This window comes from Ailuropoda melanoleuca, chromosome 7, assembly GCF_002007445.2.
Source record: "Ailuropoda melanoleuca isolate Jingjing chromosome 7, ASM200744v2, whole genome shotgun sequence".
NCBI classification, from domain to species: domain Eukaryota; kingdom Metazoa; phylum Chordata; class Mammalia; order Carnivora; family Ursidae; genus Ailuropoda; species Ailuropoda melanoleuca.
The window spans coordinates 15,927,903-15,950,898 of record NC_048224.1 but is presented as its reverse complement, the minus strand read 5'-3'; the positions used below and the strand labels follow the sequence as shown (position 1 = coordinate 15,950,898).

General features: G+C 39.1%; 1 protein-coding gene across 12 annotated transcripts in view; it reads left to right on the top strand.

The window, feature by feature from the left end:
• The window catches only part of ELAVL2 (ELAV like RNA binding protein 2), a 140,211-nt gene that overhangs the window by 76,799 nt on the left and 40,416 nt on the right, over positions 1-22,996 (top strand). For all 12 annotated transcript variants that reach the window (XM_034663990.1, XM_034663988.1, XM_034663985.1 and 9 more), the window contains one exon: positions 22,290-22,393. In XM_034663990.1, the coding sequence (XP_034519881.1) occupies positions 22,290-22,393 (104 nt within the window). The remainder of the gene's footprint in view (positions 1-22,289; positions 22,394-22,996) is intronic.

The window sequence follows — 22,996 nt, the reverse complement described above, 5'->3', positions numbered from 1 at the left end:
TGATGTCGGTCCATCTCTTTGAGTTTATGCACCTTAGAGTCCTTGACACCTGCTGATGCTGCATTCTAGAGGAGTGAAACGGATTTTATGATGCAAGGAATGAGTAATAGAGTGTTAGAATCAGAAACATCCTTGAGGTGACCTTAGCCAATTCCGTCACTTAGCAGGTGATCTGAAGCCCAGGTTTGTTTAAATGACTGAATAGTCCAAGACCACGTAGCTATTAAGTGGTAGAGCAGGGACCAGAATTCTGGTTTTCTACTTCTTTCCTGGGATATTTCCTCCTTGCCTCTTGTTAGAGGCCAGAACTCTTAAAAAATTAACCACAGGACCAACTGACTGATAAATGTATAGTGGGACACATAACTTGTACAGATCCACTGAGGGGCATCTTGTGATGGGTGTGTCTTCTTCAGAAGGGGAATGGGAGAGTTTTGAGAGGCAAGGACCGACTGATAAACATAAAATGAAGAACATCCATGCCTCTCTACAAACTTTGTAGTCTATAGTGGTGAATTTGGATATTCTAGCTCAGTGATTGCTAAATCTGGCTGCCTATCCTCATGTGAGGGAATTTTATAAAATACAGATTCTGGAGGCTTTAGGAATCTGTTGTCAGAAAGTTCCCCAGGGGATTTTGACAGGCCAACAAACAGTTTTGGGAATCAGCCTTTGAAGTATAGTCAGTAGAGTTACCTGCATTGGAATCACTTTGGATGTCTATCAGAAATGCAGCTTCCTGGGCTCTGCCCCAGACCTACTGAATCAGAATCTTTGAAGTAGGACCCAGAACGTTCCATTTACCTGGGAGGTATCCACTACTTTTCCTGAACATTTTGCAGGGAGCTAGAACCAGAATATTCCAGGTTTACCTGAACCCTGGCTGGAGATGGGTGGCAGAGTTTTAGAATTGCAGTGCCTGAGTTTCAGGGGCTGACCCCTCCCCAGTGGCGGTTTCTGATGAGTTAATTCCTGGGGTGCAGGACTAGAGATGTCAAGTTTAGAAGTCACTAGGCTGTGTCTTTACTAAACACCCAACCTGTCCCTGAAAGGAAGGGTGTGTTGTGTGTGTGTGTGTGTGTGCACGCGTGTGCGCAATGCACGCACATGTATAATTGGTTGTCAAAATTCCAAGATAGCTTGTTCTGTCATTGTTACTTTTCCTTTCTTCTAATAGAAGAACGAGAGAAGTATAGTTAGTTGAAGACCTCAGGTACTGAGTGATGCTCCTTTTTATCTTGGTGTGATACCTTCACTATTATTCTAGGAATTGTTGAAAGTGGGTCCTGTGCTGACCCCATCAGCTGTCTGCTGGAATCTTTCAGACAAAAGGGAAAAATAAAAACCCAAACAATAAATACAAACTGTAGGGAACTCAAGGAGGGACTTTGCCAGTGTCCCTCCTTGGATGATTACCTCTGAACAGACAGTGCCACCTGTGGTAACACAGACTTTCTCTCCCACCCCCCCCTCTTTTTTTTTTTTTTAATAGGAGTGTTCTTAGCTAGATTTAAGTACATCTTTGTTCCTTCCTGAGAATATTCTCCCCTCTTTATTTTTTATTTATTTTTAAAGATTTTATCTATTTATTTGAGAGGGAGAGAGCAGGCATGAGAGAGGGGAAGGGCAGAGGGAGAGGTACAAGCAGACTCCCTGATGAGCAGGGAGCCCTGATGCAGGGCTCCATCTCAGGACCCTGAGATCATGACCTGAGCCAAAGGCAGGTGCTTAATTGACTGAGACACCCAGGCGCCCCCTCTCCTCCTCTTTTTATTATTTTTTTTTATTTTTTTAAGATTTTATTATTTATTTATTCAACAGAGATAGAGACAGCCAGCGAGAGAGGGACCACAAGCAGGGGGAGTGGGAGAGGAAGAAGCAGGCTCATAGTGGAGGAGCCTGATGTGGGGCTCGATCCCATAACGCCGGGATCACGCCCTGAGCCGAAGGCAGACGCCTAACCGCTGTGCCACCCAGGTGCCCCTCTCCTCCTCTTTTTAAAGACAAACATAATCTTAGCTTTTCAGGATTGAAGCAGTAAGTGGTATTTTATTTTTCTAATACATACCTTCAAATTTAATAGCATTTATTTACTCTGATGAAGTCAATCACAGTGAGCCTCAGGCTGTTTTGATGAACATTAATTTGAAAAGGTGGTTGTGTGTGTCTGTTACAGTCCTAAAGTCAGCTGTTGAGTGTCCATAGTATCAAGAGATTAAGAATTCTGATTCTTTCAGATATGTAGTTGAAGAGGGCAGGGTGGGTGGGTGGATGGTCGTAGCTTAATAAACACCTCACACTGCAGACTCTGGGTGCGATTTAATTAGAGATTTAGCAGAAAGGCTGGTGTGTGCTCAGGTCTACACAAAACCTTGGCTCTGCTAGTAAATGCTTTGGTGGTCCCTAGTGTATTAACGGGTGGAATACAGTACATTTGAATATGGCTATCTTTAGATTTTAGTGACGAAATTTGTATAAAATGAAATGAAATTTTTTTTTTTTTGGGTGGTGGTAGTACTGAAGAAACTTCGTATCTTTATTTTCTTAATTGCACCTTTGTCTGTTTTCAAAGGTCATGACTAATCAGTCGTTTAAAACATTTGTTACCACTACAGAAGCTTTTTACAGAAGCTTTTTACAGAAGCTTTTTACAAAGTTTTGGAAGAAAAACTTTAAAATTCTATGCTCATTTTTCCACTCAAACCGTAAACTCAGGTTGTTTTTTATAGAACAAATTTCAGTGTCAGCCTTGAGTAATGTAGATGAAGAACTTCAGGATGATGAAATTAGAATTTATTGAATTTAGGAAACTAAATACAGTTCTTTACCATTATCAGGGAGGAAAATCTTTCCTTAATTCTCTTAGTTTGATTCACAGGCCCTCAGGGACTGAACCTAACAAAAGATAGATTAGACAATGTTTTATGTCAACTCTATCTCAATAAAACTGGGGGGAGAGTGGATTAATAGAAGAGGCACACAATTTTTATTAGTATTTTGTATGCAGTGGATTCACAAAAGAGAATTGAAACTCAAAGAAGTGGTTAAACGTGGGGACTTATACTATTTTACCAAAGGAAAGGAGGTGTGGGTTCTGAGGCTTGATAAATTGTGGGGAAGTGACCAGGAATTACATGGGGGAAACTGATGGAAGGTATTGAGCTGCATTAGCAAGGTTTGTTTGTACATTTTGGTGCCAGCTCTCCATCTCTGGTGGTGAAATTTACTCTCCTCTTTCTGGCACAGGGGCAGGGGACCTCCTCACAAGGAAAGTTTGTGACTTCCTTTGTAGGCAGAAAAGGATAGGGAAGAGAACTCTGTGTGTGTTGGTTCTTAATTGCCTTCAGCTCATAATAATTCTAGGCCAAAATGGCATATTTGGGGTGGTATCTTCTTGAGGACCCTTTTACCGTGAAATAAGTTTAAGTTAGCAAACCTAAACAAAAAAATGTTCTTCTTTGGATATCCTATGGTAATGCAACCTGAAATGGCTAGTTGCTTGGAAAAGACAGCTATCGTGAGGATAAAGAAAAGTTTGGAGCAAAACCATTGCTGATTAATTTGTCAGTCATTTGGATTTTAGTTTCTCTGATTTCTTGATGTTGATATTTGCGTTACTTTATGTTATTCCATTAGAGGGAAATGAAGAAAAGTATTGCAGCTTCCTAGAGCTGGTTACACATTTTCCCAGCAGCTTTTTAAGAGTATCTACTGGGAAAATGAGGTTGAACCTAGTGTGTAAATGAGGTTTATGAGTTTTGATTCTGTGTTTTGTTGACCCATATTGTCACTGGGGCTTCTGGAATGATCATGGTTGTCTTGTCAGTAGATTAAGAACAAGCATTGAGTGCTTTGGCTTGATTCCTTTATTAATTTGGTACAAAACATAAACTTTGTTAACGTATTCAAGTTCATAGACAACACAGTTGAAGCTCTTCTGTAAGGAGTCCTCCTCTTAAAATTTAGCCAAGTGTGAGTGCATGTGTGCTGTTTGCTATTCCAGATCTTTTCACACTGCTCTTTCTAGTTTTTGTTTACTTCTGCATCAGGAGATGGGTAGCATAGAGTAGAAGCCACTTTCAATTTATTATTTAGTGGCTGTCCTAGTAATGACGAAAAAATGTAGATGAGAAAAAAGATGGTGAACTAAATGGGAGAATAAAGAGCAATTAAATTCTGATACAGGATTTCTTCTTCCTTCTGTAATCAATAGAATGTTAAAATCCACTTTCTCACCTGTGAAAATGACTCCCCCCCCTTTCATGATGGCATACAAAATCAGCCTATTTTTCTTTTGATGGTTTTTATTTCACTATCTTAGATATTACACTACCTTAGCATCAGCGTTTGTTTTTTAACTTGGGAAATTTTGAATAGAGCAAAGCATTTTGATTTTGCACCTGTTGGAACATTTCCTTTTAAATATTTCCTGAACAGAATAGTTGATCATTGAAGCTAAAACCGTGCTTCACAATTCACCAGCTTCTTCCAAGCTTGTTCCAAGTTAATTGACTTTCAGTGGAGTGCATTGCTGCTACTGAATTTTGAGAGCTGTGGAAACCCTTAGAGCTTGCCTTTTCAACTAAAAAGGTCAGCTTTAAAAAATATTTCCTGGCATTTTACTTGTGAGTATAGTTTGATTTGTGAGGCCTAAGCAGTGGCTTTAGTTAGCATGTTGTACTCCTTAAAACGTGGTTTCGCTTTTAAAAGTTTTACAGTGTCAATATTTTGACACCATTGAATGTCCTTTTATTGGTGATGGTATCTGTCATCAATTATATTGTGAGGAGCTTTAAAGCTGTAAAGCAGCATTGGCAGCTCTTCCAAGTATTGTGAAGAAACAGATCCTCAGTTAAAACTGTCTTTTTGTGATCTGACTACTCAACCTTACATCATATATCATACTGAACTAATTGAGAAAGGGTCATTCTACATTGTTCTAAATAAGAACAGATTCTTACTCAGTAGAGTGCCTCCTTCACAGAAACAAATGCAAGATGGAAGTATTCAATTTAAACTGTGTTCATAGCATTCCTTTGTATCTTTCCTTGTGAAATGGACTTGAATGCAGTGGTAATAGGATTTACCAAACCCCTGTGTACACTAGGGTTGTTACTTGCTTAGCTTGGGATCAAGTTCTTAGGATTAACATTGAAACAAAATGCCTGCTACCTGCCACTCCCTAGCTAGGGAGGTGGCCTAATAAGGCTATTTTAGAGGTTTTCGCCTAGAAAGAATGTGTTACACTTGGGTTCATATCCAGGTCTAGCCACTTACTTGTAATGTAGCCTTATATGAGCTATTTGACTCCAAAGTTGAATTTCTTTTATAAAATGGGTAGCTCACAGGCATCTCTCTCTCTCCTATCCCCTTCTTAGCAGTTAATATACATTCAATTATGACAATTGCAGACTTTTTTCCTTAGGTGAACCAATTTTGAAAAAAATCTTCAAGTAGATCTGGTGCCTTAGAATTCTTATAGTTTCTCAGGCATAGTGTGGGAAGAACCCAAAGCTAATGTTCTGTTCTTCACTTTCTAGATGATTTGACCAAGATAATTGATTTTCTAGAGGTGGGACAAAGTGGGAATAGGAAATTCAAGGCAGGACTTGGGAGTCCAGAAAGATGATTACTGATAATACAAGTCTGTATGAACTAGAGTGCTGGAGTGTGGACTTACTGCTCTGTGTGGTATTGTGTGCATGTTACTCAGAATGAATGCGCTTGACTTAAAACATGAAGGTACTCTCAGCTGAGCTTCCCCAGTGGATTATTACTGGCCTGGAAGGTCAGCAAGTTGTTAAATTGAATCATGAGGTTTTGGTTAGATAAAAACTGAGGCTTGTTTTCACTTCTATGGACATCTTCTTCCTTTAAATTAGTACACCTTTAATATAAAGTGTAAATACTATTCTGATTCCATAAAATAAGATATTCAGGTAGGGAAATGCAGAGACCTGTGTATTTGGATGTTAAGAAGCCCAGTATTCCTGTAGTGTTAGATCAGAGGACTTAAAAAAAAAATTGCTATCCCTTTGTTTTCTTTCTGTTGGAATATTCATTGAAAACATTTAAAGCCTTGCTTTTATTCAGTCATCACAGACTTTACAGATTTCAGTTTGTGTAAGGGGGGGTGGCGATTTCCACGAGGGCATGGTTAACTTAGCAGATGCAATTTTACATCTTGTTTTCCTTTTTTTGTTAAATCCGTATGCATATTGTGAATTAGAGTTTATTTTTAGCTCTTAATGAGTTCTTTTCTCATCATTGTACTTTTTGTTGGAACTCTGTTTTCTACATAATGCTTTGGTTTTGAAGGGGGAGTGTATATGGCTCACAAGTCCTGTAATCCACCCCCAACCTCCTGTCCAGCTCCACAGAAATTTGCATTTTTGCATTTGAGGTGATAGATCTGGTTATTTTTTTACTTTCTAGATGAGATGTGGTCTTGTCCTTGACTCTTCACAACCCGTTTGACCTTCCGGCTTTATCCTGAGAAAGTCAAATTCTCCTTTTAAAGTAAGGTTTAAAGGAGGCAGAGCAGCATGTAAACAGGCAAACCAGAGTCCTTTCATTATATTCAAGGTCACTGGAGCCTGAGGGAACAATTTTATTTCCTCACATTTTGATGCTTTAAATCCAGTCTTAAGGTGCCACTGGGTCAATAACACAGTGGCCTCCAAGGCACTGTTCTCCATGTCCTCTTTCCTAACCCTGGTACTAGTCCCCGAGAGCTTTTTTCATACCACTGAAATGAATTCTGTAGTTTGCTCTTAGTCCACTTTAAAATGGATCCGAGTAGGTTGGTTACGGTGTGTCAGATCAGTTGTCCCAGCGAGTCAGTGGTTTACATTGTCAGTATCAATGGTTTTTGGACAGTCTTCAGCAGTTTTTTTTTTTTTTTAAATTAAATTCTACTTTTAGCTTTTTCTTTTTTACAGTATTTTTATTTTTAACTAGTCTCTGATGCAGAATTGTAACTGTAATTGTTTGAAAGAATATGAGGTCGGTTTTATGTTCTCAGCCCTGCAACCTGTTAAGATACTTATGTAAGCTTAAAGGATTAGAATGGGATATCTGTTCAAGTAGTTAGCTTTTAGTGGAAACATGACATGGGGGGCTGGAGGGGCATGGCCTGACCAGGGTATCACCAGGTTTTAGGAGATGATACAGAAAGTTTTTGAATAACACCTTCATTAGCCTATAGATCCTGCATTCAGAAAAAACAAAATTCCTTTGGAGATTGTAATAGTGTAATATAGCTCCTGGTCATTTTGTGTTTCCATAGAATTTTGCTTCCCTTCTTTTAATTTAGATGAGAGCTACAGAGAATGAAAGTGAAGGGTAAGTTAGCTCTGTGAGCAATAATGGAATCCAGGGTCTTGGGGTAACAGGCAAGATCTGGAAGTCATTATGTCTGTTGGTAAGATTTTAAATTTGAGGACTATCATTTGTTAAGATATGATAGCTTATATAGTTATCACTGTGATTAACCTTCAGTTTTTTTTGTTTCTGGATATTCAGTCAAAAGTTTTGAGAATTGCTGGGAATAAGAAGAAATACTGAGTTAATTTCTATGTTTTAAGAGTGCAAGGGCTAAAATGAAGGTGTTCTAGTACCACAGAAGAGCATAATTGAATTGTTTAATGTAATCTTTCACAGTCTGGAGGCTTCAGAAAAAGAATTTGTCCTTCTCTCTTTCTTCAGAAGAACGCTGCTTAGAGGCAGTCAATCTTTATCTCAGTCTCAGCTAATCTCAGAGGTATCTGAAGTTTTTACATCTTTACAATTTACAACTGTCTATAGGAGATAAAGCTTTTTAAACACAGTATAAGTTTTACTTCCTTTAGTCTCAGATGTAATTTTTTGAGAGAGAAGTGGAGATCAAGAACCCAGGTAGAGTATGGAAAGCTTTGGATTAAAGAGATGCATTTCAATGAACATATGTGTTTTCTTGCTAGAAAAATATTCTTGCTTAAGGAAAATGAGATTGATAATCTGAGTATAAATGGACTACCTTAAAAATGTTGGTGTTTATGAGGGCAGCTAGAATAAGCCCGTATTATATACATTGCATTATGTTTGGGGATAGGGCTTGACTAGTAAGTGATCTGGCACCATACGTAAGACTTTTCAAGTTTTCCCAAAATAAAGGAGGAGATGAGTTTGTAATGTATCACTATTTAGACCCCCACTCCTTTATACGTAGCAGGGAAGAAATTGTCAGCAACAACATAAGAAAGCTTGACACTAAAGATTATTGAATATTGAAATGAGCTGTAAGACTAGTGTTTAGTGAAATCGTCATTCGAGTGGCGTGCTTGTACTTGAATACCTAGCATTTTGTATAGCACTCAACAGCCTAGGAGGCTCTTTAATATGACTGATTGGAATGTTCTGGTAGGAATTGATTTGTGTAACTTACTTGACAAGGGCAAGGTAGATAGTGGAGTCACAGGGGTGAACATGAGAGAGTGCATAGAGCCCAGCTTTTTTCCACAGATGAGGTATCCTTTCAAAGAAGTGCATCTTAGGGCTGAGTTAGCAGGAGGCATTACACTCCCAGCCCCCTTTTCTTTAGGGGACGCTTTGTGGCAAAAAGACAGATTTTTCTGAAAGAACTACCTTATGCCTTGTGTTTTTGCCCTAATCTTGAAATATGTTTGCAGAGTTGCCATGTGATGTGACCCAGATAGCTTAGAAGCTCTGTCAGGAGAGGTTGCTTCCCCCACATCACATGTCCTTATTTTTATTTAATCTGGTGTCGTAAAAACACAGCATCTTCCCCAAGAGTGAGCCTCAGATGCGTAATCAGGTAACTTCAGTAATAGCAGGTGAAAGCAAGAATGATTTTAAAAGTCCTTAAGGTAGGGGTGCCTGGGTAGCTCAGTCAGTTAAGCATCTGCCTTCAGCTCAGGTCTTGATCCCAGGATCCTGGCGTCGGGCTCCTTGTTGGGAGGCTGCTTCTTCCTCTCTCTCTGCCCCGGGCTTGCTCACTCTCACTCTGTCTCAAAGAGATTTAAAAAGAACTTTAAAATTAAAAAAAAAAAAGTCCTTAAGATAAATTAAAAGTTTAGGTGTACTACTTTTATTTATTTTAAAGTTTATTTTTTTAGTAATCTCTATACCCAGTGTGGCGCTTGAACTCACGACTCCGAGATCGAGTCGCATGCTCTGCCAGCTGAGCCAGCCAGGCACCCTAGGTGCACTTGTTGAATAAAATTCTTTTTCCCACCATCTTGCTTTAGGTTCATGGGTACTTGAGATGATAAAATGGTAGTTAAGTTAAAAAGATTATTTTTGTGTTTAGATTTTTCCTGTTTCGTGGGGGAAATTGTGTCCAGAGTTAGCAGCAGTGGTCAGATAGACTGAGTTGTGGAGTATATGATTTGCATATTTCCTTTTTAATGTACTTTTTAGTCAGTGGTAAGAGAGCAGCCTCTGTGCTTCTCCAGGTGATGGTGCATTTACTGTGATGCTGATGAGGACAGGGCCACTTCACTTTTGTGTGCTAATGAGTCATTGTCTGAGCAAAATCTTTTAAGCATTTGCTTCTTAATTACAGTGTTTGTGTGAATTTTAAATTTGGAGATCACAATAGTTAATCTTTCAACTTTTAAACTAGGTTATTTTGTCAGAGATGCTTATGTGTGATATGAATGTGGCAATTGTGGGAGCCAGACCATTTTGTATTTCTTTTTAGAAGCCATCTGTTAATTGGTGGGCAAATTGCCCTATGGTCTCAGAGTGGTTTGCTGTAACATAGCTGTCCCCTAGCAAAAACAAAATGGATATTTATTTCTGTCCGGGTACCTCTTTGACTTAATTTGTAGCCATGGTTCCCATCTGACCTGCAGCTTTTAAACTTCCACCTTGTACTACTGGCTTCCTCTATAGATTTTCTCTTTACTGGTTCAGAGAGGGCTTTCTTGAGGTCCTTGAAGCTGTGTCTGCAGAATTTAAAATACGTTTCCTTTATAGTCAGCATTTATACCCTAACCTGACCAAACACAATTGGTCTGTTTGGGGATTTCTCCTAAGTATAAAAATCAGTGCTTTTATGTGACTATTTTAAGTTGAGGGGGAGGAAAAAAAAAGAAAAAGAAAACCATGTTCCTCATATCCTCTTGAAAATGTAACTGCCTTTCTTTATTAAATATAAACTAAACAAAATGTGCTGTACAAAAGAAAAGGAAAATCACATGTTATTTATACCTAAATCTTTGTGTCAGTTGGGGACAGTGGATGTCCTTTGGAATTTTACTTCCTTTGTCTTTGCTAAAAATATCTCTAATTTAATTATGGTCTTTCTTTATTGAAATAAAATGAACCAAAGTGAAGCGTTGTCCTCAGGTGAAAAGCCTTGTTACATATATTGAGTATACTTTATCAGTGATACAGATAAGAAGGTGAAATGATACATGTTTTTACTTTAGTTGAAACTTTTTTTTCCCCAAATGATGATGTGATGCTATCCAGGGTCTCCCCACCTGCCCCGCTCCTTTTTTTAGTAGGCCCCACACCCAGTATGGAGCCCAACACAGGGTTTGAACTCATGACCCTGATATCAAGACCTGAGCTGAGATCAAGAGTCAGAAGCTTAACTGACTGAGCCAGCCACATGCCCCCAGGGTCCCCTTCTTAAATGACCCAGCCTTCCCCTCTTTCTCATTCTCTTTTTCTTTTTTGACTTGGTATCACCATTTGTATGTGTAGGATTTAGTTATGTGGGTGCATTCAGAAATGACATATAACCTTGCGTTAGCTACATAAAATGTCAAAATAAGATTTAATGCTTTGTGTTTGTTTATGGTACTATTAACATTTTCCACTCATAGCAACAACTTAACTGGGGGTGGGGGGTTGGATTCAGGTATATGTATTTTTACAGCTTTGTAAAGGAGGTCTTGGAAAATCATGTCTTCCCTGGGTAGTCAAGTTGGGTTTTGCTGTTTGATGGCTGGGGTTATCCATATCTGTTAGCTGCTTAGTGAATGAACATTCCAGAGGCTGTTGTGTTGGTGTTCTGTGTTAACTGCTGAGTATTAAGGTTCAGAAGGTTCCTTGTCTTTGTTACTCTTAGGAAGGTGAGAAGTTATGCCGTGAAAGTACAGAGCTGCAGGGGTAGGAGGGCTTGTCTTTGATTCCATTCCTGGCCTTTATCATGGAAGGCCCACTGAAGGAAAAGAGTAGTTGGCCCAAAAGTTCAATTTTGGGTGTAGAGGGCTTAGAATGAGTTAATCATGCTTAGTCTAAGGTTGGAGTAGAGGCTCAGAGAAGGGCAGCATGAGCAAAATGTTTTGTGGAATAGGAGAATAAGAAATAGTAGGTTAGCCATTTCAGATTGGGGCAGTTTGAAGGGACTTGTGAAAGAGGTCATGGGTTTTTATCCTGTAATTTTTGTTTTTTAGAGATCTCTGGGGACTTGAATGAAAAGCATTTGGGTCAGATTCCTTTCTGGCCTATCAGAGAATTTCTTCCTTAATGGTCTTCTTGATCTTAGATCTGTATGTCCTGATTGTTCTAGGCTTCCAAAGTTAACCTCCCTAGATTTCTCTGTTTCTTTCTCATCTTTTTTCATTGTCCCTCCCTGCTTGGTGCATGCTGCAGTATGACCACTACCGACCTTCATGTAGGGGCACCGCTGTTATTACGGTCTTCTTCCTTCTACGCAGACCACGTGCTGTTCATTCAGTGTGCCTTTGGTCCGACCATCTCCTCTTTCTCTACACATTAGCTCTTCTCCGTGTGCCTAGTTCCTTATTTCTCTGTCAAGAAACTCTTAAGTTTCTTCTGTGTTTCAGCCAACTAAATATATCTTTTGCAAGTTTGTGCTGGTTGAACATGAAACTCCAGTGATTAACCATAGATGTTCCATGTTCATTAGGTGCCTGCATCTCCCTTGTTTACTGTCATGCTTTAAATTTTTGAACAAAGATCTTAAGAGGGCAGAAAGCATGTGGTATTGATCCCACCTTCTTTTCTTCAGCTAGGAAACCACACTGTGCGTATAAAAGCATTTTAATGCAATCTGCTGACGAGAGAAGTGTCTTGTGTGGGAGACAATTTTGGCAGTAGCAAACATGTTTGGCTTTAGCCATAAGAATTGCTTTCTGAGTTTCTGGAAAAAGAGTATGCAAATCAAGTCCTGTTTTAAATGAATCTTTTTATAATGTGGATATCTCTAATCTGTTTTGTAATGATGGATTTGTTTTGAGGATTTAAATGGTTTGTGCACCTGCAGCATGCCATTCCTTCCCCCCACCCCCCCGCAGGTTTTTTTTTTTTTCTTTTGTACATAGTGTCTTGATGGATTAGGAAAGAGTGATGAAGTTCCAGTCAATCGATTACATGACAACAAGAAAAAAATTGCAGGTGTATTTGGAGGTTATGAATATCCTGGTTGAAAACATATGACCTTTGGATGCACGGGACTCTGCTTCAGTGTAATTCCCAAACTTGGCCCAAGGCAGTGAAGTGTATGCCGGGAAAACCAACTTTGGAAAGGTCAACCCTGGCTTTGAAGAAACCTACCATTAACCAGCTAACTATGTGCCTTTGAGCAGCTTAATTAGCATCCCTGGGCCTCCAAATTTATAACTGTAGAATTGGTACAGCTCTATCTACACAGAGCTTTTATGAGAATTAAATATGAGTATGTGTAAGACTTAAAAGTTGCTTGATGGCAGTTAAGCATTGGTACTGTTTGTTTCTAGAAAGCTTAGATAAAAGCAGTCATGGACCAGTAGGAACAGACTTACTGAGCTTTTTGTATTAGAAGGCTTTGGCTGGTGAACTTTTAACTCTGGTTGAGAGAGAGGTTTTTTGTTTTTTTTTTAACACAAACTATTATGTGTTCAAGAGGACAGTTTATCTCTTGCCAGATTTCTCTCTTAATCAGGTGGAAGTGGTGGGATTTGTAGACTAGTATTTCCCATTGTTCTGGACAAAACAGGGAGCTCTTCATAGTGGTTTGCGAGATTCTTTGACAGAGTTTCAAAGGGTACTGAGCTAATTCTAGTGCTTTAGGACATTTACATTTTTTTTCTTGCAATATCTAGAAAATAATGTCTTACAAAGAGAAAAGCACATTAAGAAGCTGTGCTGCTTTTGATGGACTGCTCACCAGTGCGTGTGAGTGTGTGCGCGTGCACGTGTGTGCGTAAATTGACACCAGCTGGTAGTGCAAGCAACAGCAGATGCCCTTTTTACTCCTGCAGTTGTTAACTGGTTTCTCTCTTTACCACAACAATATTTTGAGATACACAGTTCTTCTGGCCTCATCTCAAATGATATTTACTCGAACAACTCCATTGCCTTTTAGGAAATTACAAGATAAAGCAAATAACTCACGCCTGTGTATAGAATTAAAAGAAATTTGTATAGAGGCGCCTGGGTGGCTCAGTCGGTTAAGCATGTGACTCTTGATCTCAGCTCCAGTCTTGATCTCAGGGTCATAAGTTCAAGCCCTGTGTTGGGTTCCATGCTGGATGTTGGGTCTACTTATTAGTAAAAAAAAAAAAAAAAAAAAAAGGAAAAAAAAAAGATATGTGTATGGAGTTAACTAAATAAGAAATGAGAATATGGCAGTGGACCTAGATCTGCTGAAAGTAGTTTTGCCTTAGCTCAGAATTGTTGATTTTGTTGTTGTTGTTGTTGTTGTTGTTTTTTACAAAAAAAACTTGCTAGGGTTTTTTGTTTGTTTTGTTTTGTTTTTTTAACTGTAATGTCTGACTTTCTGGCCACCTGCCGGTTTTTTGGCTTTTGCTCTTGTTATGGGGGCAGTTTCCGGTATTTAAGGTAGCACTGCTAATTTTTCTTTGAGGGCAACTACCTGAATTGGTAAGTAGTGAGGGCTGGCTTTTATTTTAACCGTGGTGTTGAGATGCTGCAAGAGCTCACTCTGTCTCTAGCTAGCGAACCTCCAAGGTGAAGTCTTATCCCAAGATGTATATGCTGGAGCAGTTGGTTTATTTTCCTCACTTTGGATAATAAAGATCATCTTTCCTAGTTTTCCTGGTCTCGGATGCAAGACTTCTTAGTACCCATGTGCAGTACTCACGAATTTAATATGCTGTTGCTGTTCTCGATAGCCTAAGACCGAATTGTGTGGGAGTTCTTAATGTTGTCTGAAATTGTGATGTATTAAGAATCCACAGTTCACCAACTTAAGCAAGGTCATGCTGCATTGCTAGCAGATTCATAATTACTGGGATTGGAACCATAGGAAAGTAGAGCTCTACCACTTGCATAATCAGAGGACAGAAATGGCCATTAAAATTAACTTGAAAGGAAAATGCCTTGGTGCTGAGGATGTTAAGAGCTCCCTCTAGAATTAGGCTGCTTAGGTAATATTTACCAAATGATCACTATTTACAACTTTGATTTCAGCAGAAAAGTTACAATTTAAACTCTCTGTTATCTCAATATATCTGTGAAGTCCTAAAGATCTTTTTAAAATATTGGGGCATTTTAGTCTTAGCCCAGCTTTATTAACATTTGGGTGGAAGATAAGTCTTCGAGTGAGCCATCTGTTTTCTGTATTATGTGAGTGTCTAGGTTGAATTCTCCTTCCTTGTGCTAATCCCTGGTAATGTCCTTTGGGAAGCTGGTAAAAATGCTCTGAGCTTTCAGGGAGGCTGGCTTGTTTTGTAGTAATAGGATCTCACTAGGCCTCTGCCTCACAATTTGATCTTCCTCATTAGAGGGCAGCTAGGAGGACCTGTTTAATTTGACCTGAGTTAGTTGAGTGTTTAAATGAAAGGTCTTGCTGCATCTGTTTTGCAGCATCTGAGGAGACTCAGGCTAAGTCAGGAATTAAAATTTGGAGAGAAAACGTGACTGGAGAGGATTGCATCCCTCTGCTCTCCTAAGATTCTCTCAAACCTTTCCCCTGACGTGGTATCCGCATGGTTTTGATACACATCAGATCTGAGATATTAAGAGAGCTCCTTTGTAAAGTCTGGTGCTCCTGCCTTCGATGCCAGAGTTGCAGTGCACAGCCTGTCTGAACAGACACACATAACCAATGCCCAAGAACAGAAAGTCCATCTGAAGAAACACAACACATTTGCAACTTTATTGTGTGTTTTGGGGGAGGAGGAGAGAAGGGTGGTTACAATGAGGGAAAGGGGTAGGTCTGTCTTTAAAAACAAAAATTGCACCCCTGCCCTTTCCCTTGGAGTAAACTTGTTTTCTTAATTCAAATTATTTGCTTTTTTTTTTTTTTTTTGGTTAGGGGATGAAGTTTTATATAGGGGCCGCATTTGGAGACAGTGAATCTTTTCAATTTTTTTTTTAAAGTATTACATTATTAGACCTCAGATTGCCAATAGTCTTGCTTGTCAGAGAGGACCATAGTGACCTGTTTCTGCTAACTGTGGGATTTAGAAAAGATTCATGCTGCTTTTGTCCTTTTTTATTTCATAAAACATTGCTACTGCTCTAAATGAAATAATAGATACACATCAATCAGTGTAGTCACCTTTTATTGTTGATTCAACTACCAGGTTTTTACAGAATTCACTCTGCATTTTATTTGACTTGTACATGAATAGTCTCGGCAGACTTAATTATATTAGTGAAAAAGCACTTTCAACAAAATTATATGCTGACATCCCATAATTCATACTTACAGATTTGTGAAACAGATTTATGTAAATCTATCAAATTACTCTAGGTGACATTATTTTTTAAAACTGAGATTTCATTTAAATGGTATTTGTAGAAATTTTTCATGAAAAATTTTACATGAACTTTTTAAAAAAATACATCTCACATCACTCCCTTATAAGGACAGAACACTGTAACATTTGAACACCTTTGTTCTGTAGTCCTTCCAGAACAATGTAGGGACATGGGGAGCAGGGTATCTCTCCTCTAAACCATAATTTCCTGAAAGGCAGATGGCTGTTCCTTTGTTCATTAGCTCATTTGTTCATTCATTCAATGAACATGAAGTTAATAATCTGTGCTAGGGTTTTCTATGTCATCAACTATGCTTAGCATGCCCTTGCTCAACAGTTCAAAGCGGGGTCGGTGGACAGTAATCCAAGCTGACTCACTACCCATGTGTACTAAAATAAAGGTATATAAGGGCTGTGGAAGGACTGAGGGGCATTGAACAGTGTGTACTGGGAGTGGGAAAAGTTGTGTCAGGAAAAGGGTCTTAGAGAACATCTCAAAGGATATGTGGGAGTTGGCCAGTTCGAGATGTGTATTCTAGGCACAGGGAACTGAATGTGCAATTTAGGGTATGTGTGGAGGAGTAGTGGAAGTAAGCAAGAAGCCAATGACCACCTTGGAAACCAGAACATAATTGGATTGTCTTTTGGGAAGATCATCTGGGCAACATCATGGTGGACGACAGCTGGTTTAGGAGTGCACAGGAGTCTAGGGAAGGGGTGATGGCTTAGGGTATTGTAGCAATAATCCAGGTTAGAATAATACTTGAGGACCTGTGCTAATGCAGAGGGGGTGGGGAGGAGGGGCAGAGTCAGCTGGTAGAACTGGCAGGGTGGGGATACCCTTGTGGGATACCCCTTGCACTGAAGTCCATCTTACAAAGCTTTCCTCTTAGACTCTGAGTTACTCCTTCAAGTCTTGGATCAAGTGTCATCTTCTGTATGAGGCCCACTCTATTTAAATAGCAGCCCTGACCCCTCTCCCCCACACTCCTCTCTGTTGCTTTTATCTCCTTAGCCCTTATTTTCTTCTAATACACTGTGGAGCTTGTTCTTTTGTCTCCTTCTTGCTGTATGTAGGGTTTTTTGTTTTTGTTTTTTCCCCCAAAGATTTTATTTATTTATTTTAGAGAGCCAGAGTGCCAGTGAGCATTCCAGCAAGTGGTAGAAGGGGCAGAGGGAGAGGGATGGAGAAATAACCTCAGGCAGACTCCCTGCTGTGCACAGAGCATGCCAAGGGGCTTGCTCTCAAGACCCCGAGATCACCCTGGGATCACCCCAAGATCACCCCGAGATCATTACCTGAGCCAAAATCAAGAGTTGGACGCTTAAGTGACTGAGCCACCCCAGCGCCCCAGGATTTAAGTTTTTATGAAGAGGAACTTTTGTCCTTGGGGACTAGCAGAAAATACACTTTCTATAATTGAACAAACAAATGCTCAGTGTTGGTAAGAAATATGTAGGATGACTTTTTGTAATACAGAATTTTACTTTCCACAGTTCATGTTGAGAAGGGTCTCACTTGATATTAGTTGGATAAAATTAACGTACTAGGTTTATGATCAAGAATTATGGAGGTCTGTTACCTTTACCTTTAAACCTGAGGGGGTAATTTAATATTCTGCACATTGGTAGTAATTTGAAATAGAAAAGACTAAATAAAGTGACCTTTGAATTAAATGGGTCCAGAAGATTGTGTATTTTTAATTAAAATATGCAATTAAATTTTTAATTAAAGTATGCTATTAAAAGCAATGTAGGTGGCAGGGGAATGGCTGCTGCTTTGAATTACACACAGTTTGGGATAAATTGGAGTTTACCGTGTGTCCTGCCAGCACTTTGTTACCATAAGGACTTTTCCTGTTTTCCTTTTCCTGCCCTGACCCCTATGTGGCTCTTGATGGACCTCGGTCCCATTCAGAGGCCTGTGGAGTGCTTCAGCTCTGTGCTTTAGATCACTTGACTGTGGCTCTAAGTAGCCTGCTTCTGACTGTTCTCCTCATGCCAGGAACAGTTTGTAAGTGATTTTTCTACCTCTTCTTCTGTGGCATATATATTAGATTAAAAAGGACAATGTAAAACAGAAGGCATTTGCACACACAGTGTATAGAATACATGTGCTGAAGTGTGGTATTGACCTGGAGTCTTCAGTGCCTTTGTGGAGGTCTTAGGCCATATTAACTGTTCATGTGGTGTTTTCTCTGTAGTGGGATTCTAGAATCCTTGCCATGGCTGTTCGGACCAAGGCTTGGATTAGTGGTTCCAAAAATCCCTACGAGCCTTGAGACCACAGGTAGCTTGTATGGATAGTTGGAGACAAGTGATGTTGACATTATTCTTGATGTCCAGTTACCAGAAGGAATTTTTTGGCTTTTAAAGTTAGGATTTATTTGTCTTGAAGTCTTTTTTGGAAGAGACTTAGCTTTGTCATTTTGTTCAGTTTTCTTTTAATCATGTGTGGTTTCTTTATCCTTGGAATTTAAATGTAGAGCTTTATAAGTTTTTTTTTAAAGAAAGGATTCTTGGTTTTGGGATTATCAATATGCATGTTCTAAATTCAGAATGATTTGAAAACTAGATTTGGATGGTATGGATAGATGATGCTTGGTTTCCAAGCCTTCCCTGGTGGTTTATGACTGTTACTAACTGATGAATACAAGAGTGGGAAACTGCGGACCTTGGCTAAATAATTTTTTTTTTTTTGATTTTTGACTTGATACTGCTTTTATTTTTAGAAAATCTGCACTCACCTAGGATAACCTGAAGTGAAATAGTCACTATATAATATAAGATGCAATTTACTTTGTCATAGGAATGAATAATAACATTGAAATTTATATATAGTGAAACTGATATTTGCACATGAAGTACAGGAGTTTGAGACAGTGGGCAACTGTCTCAAAACAGTTGTGGTAGAACCCTTTTCAAAAAGCCTGGTTACTTTATACTTCAAGCATCTTAAAGATGGTCTGGGTTCATATATTAACTAGTTGTGAATTGGGTGCAGAATAGCCTAGCATTTGAGAGTCCTGGATTCAAATCCTGACTACTACTTCTACCTGCTTTTTTTATTTGAGGGAGCTGAGTGACCTTGCCCAGCTTCAAAAATCGTATCTCCTTTACCGGAGAGGAAAATGAGTACCTCACGCGCTACATGTGAGGCTAAAATTAAACAGTGAAACACCATGCAGCTGGAAGGTGGAATGGGGGGGAGTCTTGCCTGTCCTGGTGTCATCCGTGAAACCTTTATATATTGTAAACATTCAGTAATACCTTAAGATGAAAATCGCTCAGGTTCCTAACTCCCTTGTACTTTCAGTGCCAACTGCTAATTCATCTACTATAGTGGATTTAGCAGCAAATATCTCCTTTTGTATGATCTTCCTCAGATTAATAGTAAAATTTTGCTTACCGCAAACACATTCTAATTGATGGGTGGTGCCTTTCCTAATAATGCCACTAAGCAAATTAGAAACTTTGTGGAGGAGAGGTCATTTAGGGATAAAATGTTGTCTAAGTGTAGTCAATTTACAGGTAGTAGAAACGTGGCTGACTCATTAGAATTAGCCATGATTGCTGTGGGAGGGGCATCATTTAGTGGATGGACCATCTGATGTGATGTTGATGATAATGCCTTGGTTAAATACATAACACCACTGTGTTTCTCATTCATTCATTTAGCAAGCTTTTGAGTGCCTACCGTGTGCTTAGAGTAAGCACTCAGAGGCCAACCTGGCAGACAGCTAAACAGGGATTGACAGGGCAGGCTCTTTACCCAGTGACCCACCTCCAGCAGGCACTCTTGTGCCTGAGAGTGACCTCCTCAGGCCAATGAACGGTTTGTCTGAAGTGATAGGTAACCTGAAGATTTTGGAGGGAAGACATCCACTTGTATCTGAAGATGAATCTGTAAAAAAAAGACAGTCTTCCTGCAGGGTTTCTTCACATGCCCAGACCCTCAGCACGTGGCGCCTCTCAAGGTTCCCAGATGCCAGATTTGCAGCCCCAGATTATCTCTCACCATTAAAACTGATTCTCAACCTTGGCTGCATGTTAGAGTCACCAGGATTTTAAAAACCTGGTATCGGTGCTTCATAATAGACCAATAAAATAAAAATCTTTGTGACTAGGACTCAAGCATTAGTGTTTTTGTTTTATTTTATTTTTTTACAGCTTTGTAGATGACTCCAGTGTGACTGAGGTTGAAAAAGCACTTCGATTAATTAGAAGCTGCTAAAATGCAGGTGTGAGGATAGTGCCATAGGTAGGAGAAATAGACTCTTAATGCGGTTATAATTGATGATTTGATATATTATATTACAAAATAGCAGTGTGACAAAACTACACAATGTTTGGCTTGCCTTTCCTTTCCCCATTATGTTTGAAGCATCTTACTGATTTATTTATTTATTAAAAGATTTTATGTATTTACTTGAGAGAGTGAGAGAGACTGTGTGTGGGGGGCGTGCAGAGGGGCAGAAGGAGAAAGAGAATTTGGAGCAGAGCCTAACAAGGGTCTTGATCCCACAACCCTGAGCCAAAATCAAGAGTCAAACTACCGCAGCCAAAATCAAGAGTCGGATGCTTAACTGATTAACGAACTGAGCCACCCAGGGGCCCCCTGATTTAATTTTTAAGTGAATACATGGATAACCTCATTAACATATAGTGGATATATGTTATTTTTCTTACTTTATCTTTTGACTAAAATAACTTCCTTCCATCAGTAATGAATGTTCTCATCACTGCCTCAGCAACCTTGTTGGGTAGAAATTACTCTCTTCGTTTCAGAAATAAGGAAGATATGGCTCAGAGAAGTTGAGCAACCTCTTTAAAGTCAGAGAGCTGGTAAATGATAGAGGCAGGATTTGAACTCCTATATGTCTGTCTCCAAAGCTCATATTCTTTCCATTATAAACTGCTTCCTTGAGCTGCTCTTATGATCAGCCCATTTGAATCCTCCTCAATGACAGCAGAACTGCAACACATTTCATAAGAGGGCACTGTGCATGCAATAGACCCATGGTAAATATCAAATTAGTAAGAAAGCTGAATGCTTAAAATACAATGGCATCCCGTGGAACTTTTGAAAAATAGAACCTTGAGTAAAACAAAATTTCTGATTAGTGTGAGAAAAATTAATGAACGGAATTAGTTTTAGCTTTTCTGTCACCCTCTTTTTTTAAAGAAAAAAAATACAATTTGATAAGGGGGCATATATTAGCAGTGATTACCCAAATTCTTTTTTTTTTTTTTTAATTGAGGTAAATTGGCATATTAGCTTTGGGTGTTGTACAACACCCAAATTCTGATAGTGGTCCCAAAATACAACCACAAGTTTTCATGGTTATTTGGTACTATATTTAGTGTTCTGTGTCCCTCTCTTTTTTTGTGTAGTTAATAGGGAACCACAGTAGGGTAAGCAGAGTGTCTGTCCTAAATACCTGTATTCATAACCACATGCACCTGTAGTGCCCCATCAAGGAAAAAATTCTTCCGTTTGCTATGAAATTGATGAAAAAATGTATTTAATAAAAATATTGAACATTACTGAGCATCTTCTGGGAAGCCCTCAATTAGTTTGGTTTGACTTTAGTAGACTAAACCTGTTTTAGGTCTATTTTTGAGACCTATTCTGTAGTGTTTCTTACCTTCTGAAACCGAGAAACTTCCTCTTGGTTGAAAAATTGACGTTTCGGATTGGCTTTTACTTATGTGTGCATTCCATTGATTCCAACCCCTTGAATACCTTCCATTTTGTTTGAGAGTTTGGGACATCATTGAGCCAGGGGTTAGAGAGCTCAGCTGATAGGGGAAAACAACACAGTACTCCTTGTTAAGCAACTCTTTAGAAATTGTGTTTTATTATTTTTGTTTATACTCTTTCTTTTTTCCTGCATGTTCTCATTGGCTTGGATGTTCCCAGTGTAAATCTTTATGTTCAGATTTCCCTGTATCCTTATGTAGGTCATCAAACCTTTTTTAGAAAATTGGATTCAGTTTATTTGAAGAGGCTCTCCTATAAAATAAATGTACATATATACCCATATGTGCACATGTGAACACACGATTCTTCACCTTTCAGATGGAAATAACTGTATGTGTTAAAGGCTGTAAATTTGTCAGGGTACAATGTACAGGATACTGACAGATTCTTGGTTGATGCTTGACGCCTTCCCCTTTTATGGGTAAAGAAAAACGAAACTGAAAAAGTCGTGCCCGTGAAGCCCACTCAGCAGCTTGGCGGAGACTTGCACCCACAGTTTCTGAAGCTGAACGTTGCATTTGCTGCTGGGTGCTCTGGCTCAGCCAGGACACGTTTGATGGAATGCTTTGGAGATATGTGGAGGGTTTTTTTGTTGTTGTTGTTGTTTGTTTTTAAATGCACAGCTTGCTGAGTTCTAACTGATGTTTAAACTTGCAAATGTAGTAGACAGGAGATGAAAAAAGACCACATGTATATTTCTAGGAGAATTAATGTAGACTTCCTTTTATTATTGAGAAAATGTGCTGGTGTTAATGACAAGACCATATGCCGAAATGAGAGTGGATCTCTGTCATCAGCGGTGTAGAACTAATATATGCCTTTCTTCTTCCCTTCATTAGGGCAGAGCCTGGGATATGGCTTTGTGAACTACATTGACCCTAAGGATGCAGAGAAAGCTATCAACACCCTGAATGGATTGAGACTTCAAACCAAAACAATAAAAGTATGTTGAATTTTTTTTTAAATCTACTTGCAGAATGGAGATTAAAAATGATTCAAGTCTTCTTGTAGTTCTCTTCCTTCATTTCATGCCCGCATAGACACTTCTCTGGGAGGCAGAGCAGAATTTTTTGTTTGTTGCATGATGGGGGAACCTGTTCACAAGTATTTTATGTAATCACTCCTGTATTAACAAGGGGACAGCAGCAACTTTCTTCGCTAAGTACTTTGTGAAGCCTGCTGAATTAAATCTCCTTCCTTTGGAGTCCGTTACTTTCCATATAGCTTGAGGAAACCTGTGACCCGTTCTTTGAGCCCTAGGCTTGGGAGACTTGTTCTGTGATGGGCCAGGTAGTAAATACGTTAGGCTTTGTGGGTCATGCAGTCTCTGTCCTGACTTCTCAACTCTGCCCTTGTACCGTGAAGCAGCCATAGCCAATAACTACGTGAATGAATGGGTGTGACTATGATCTTAGAAAACTTTATTTATGGAAGCTGAAAGTTGAATTTCATGTCATGTTCATGTGTCACAAAATGGTGTTTTTCTTTTGCCCCAATCATTTAAAAATGTAAAAATCATTCTTAGCCCATGGATCATAAAAAACAG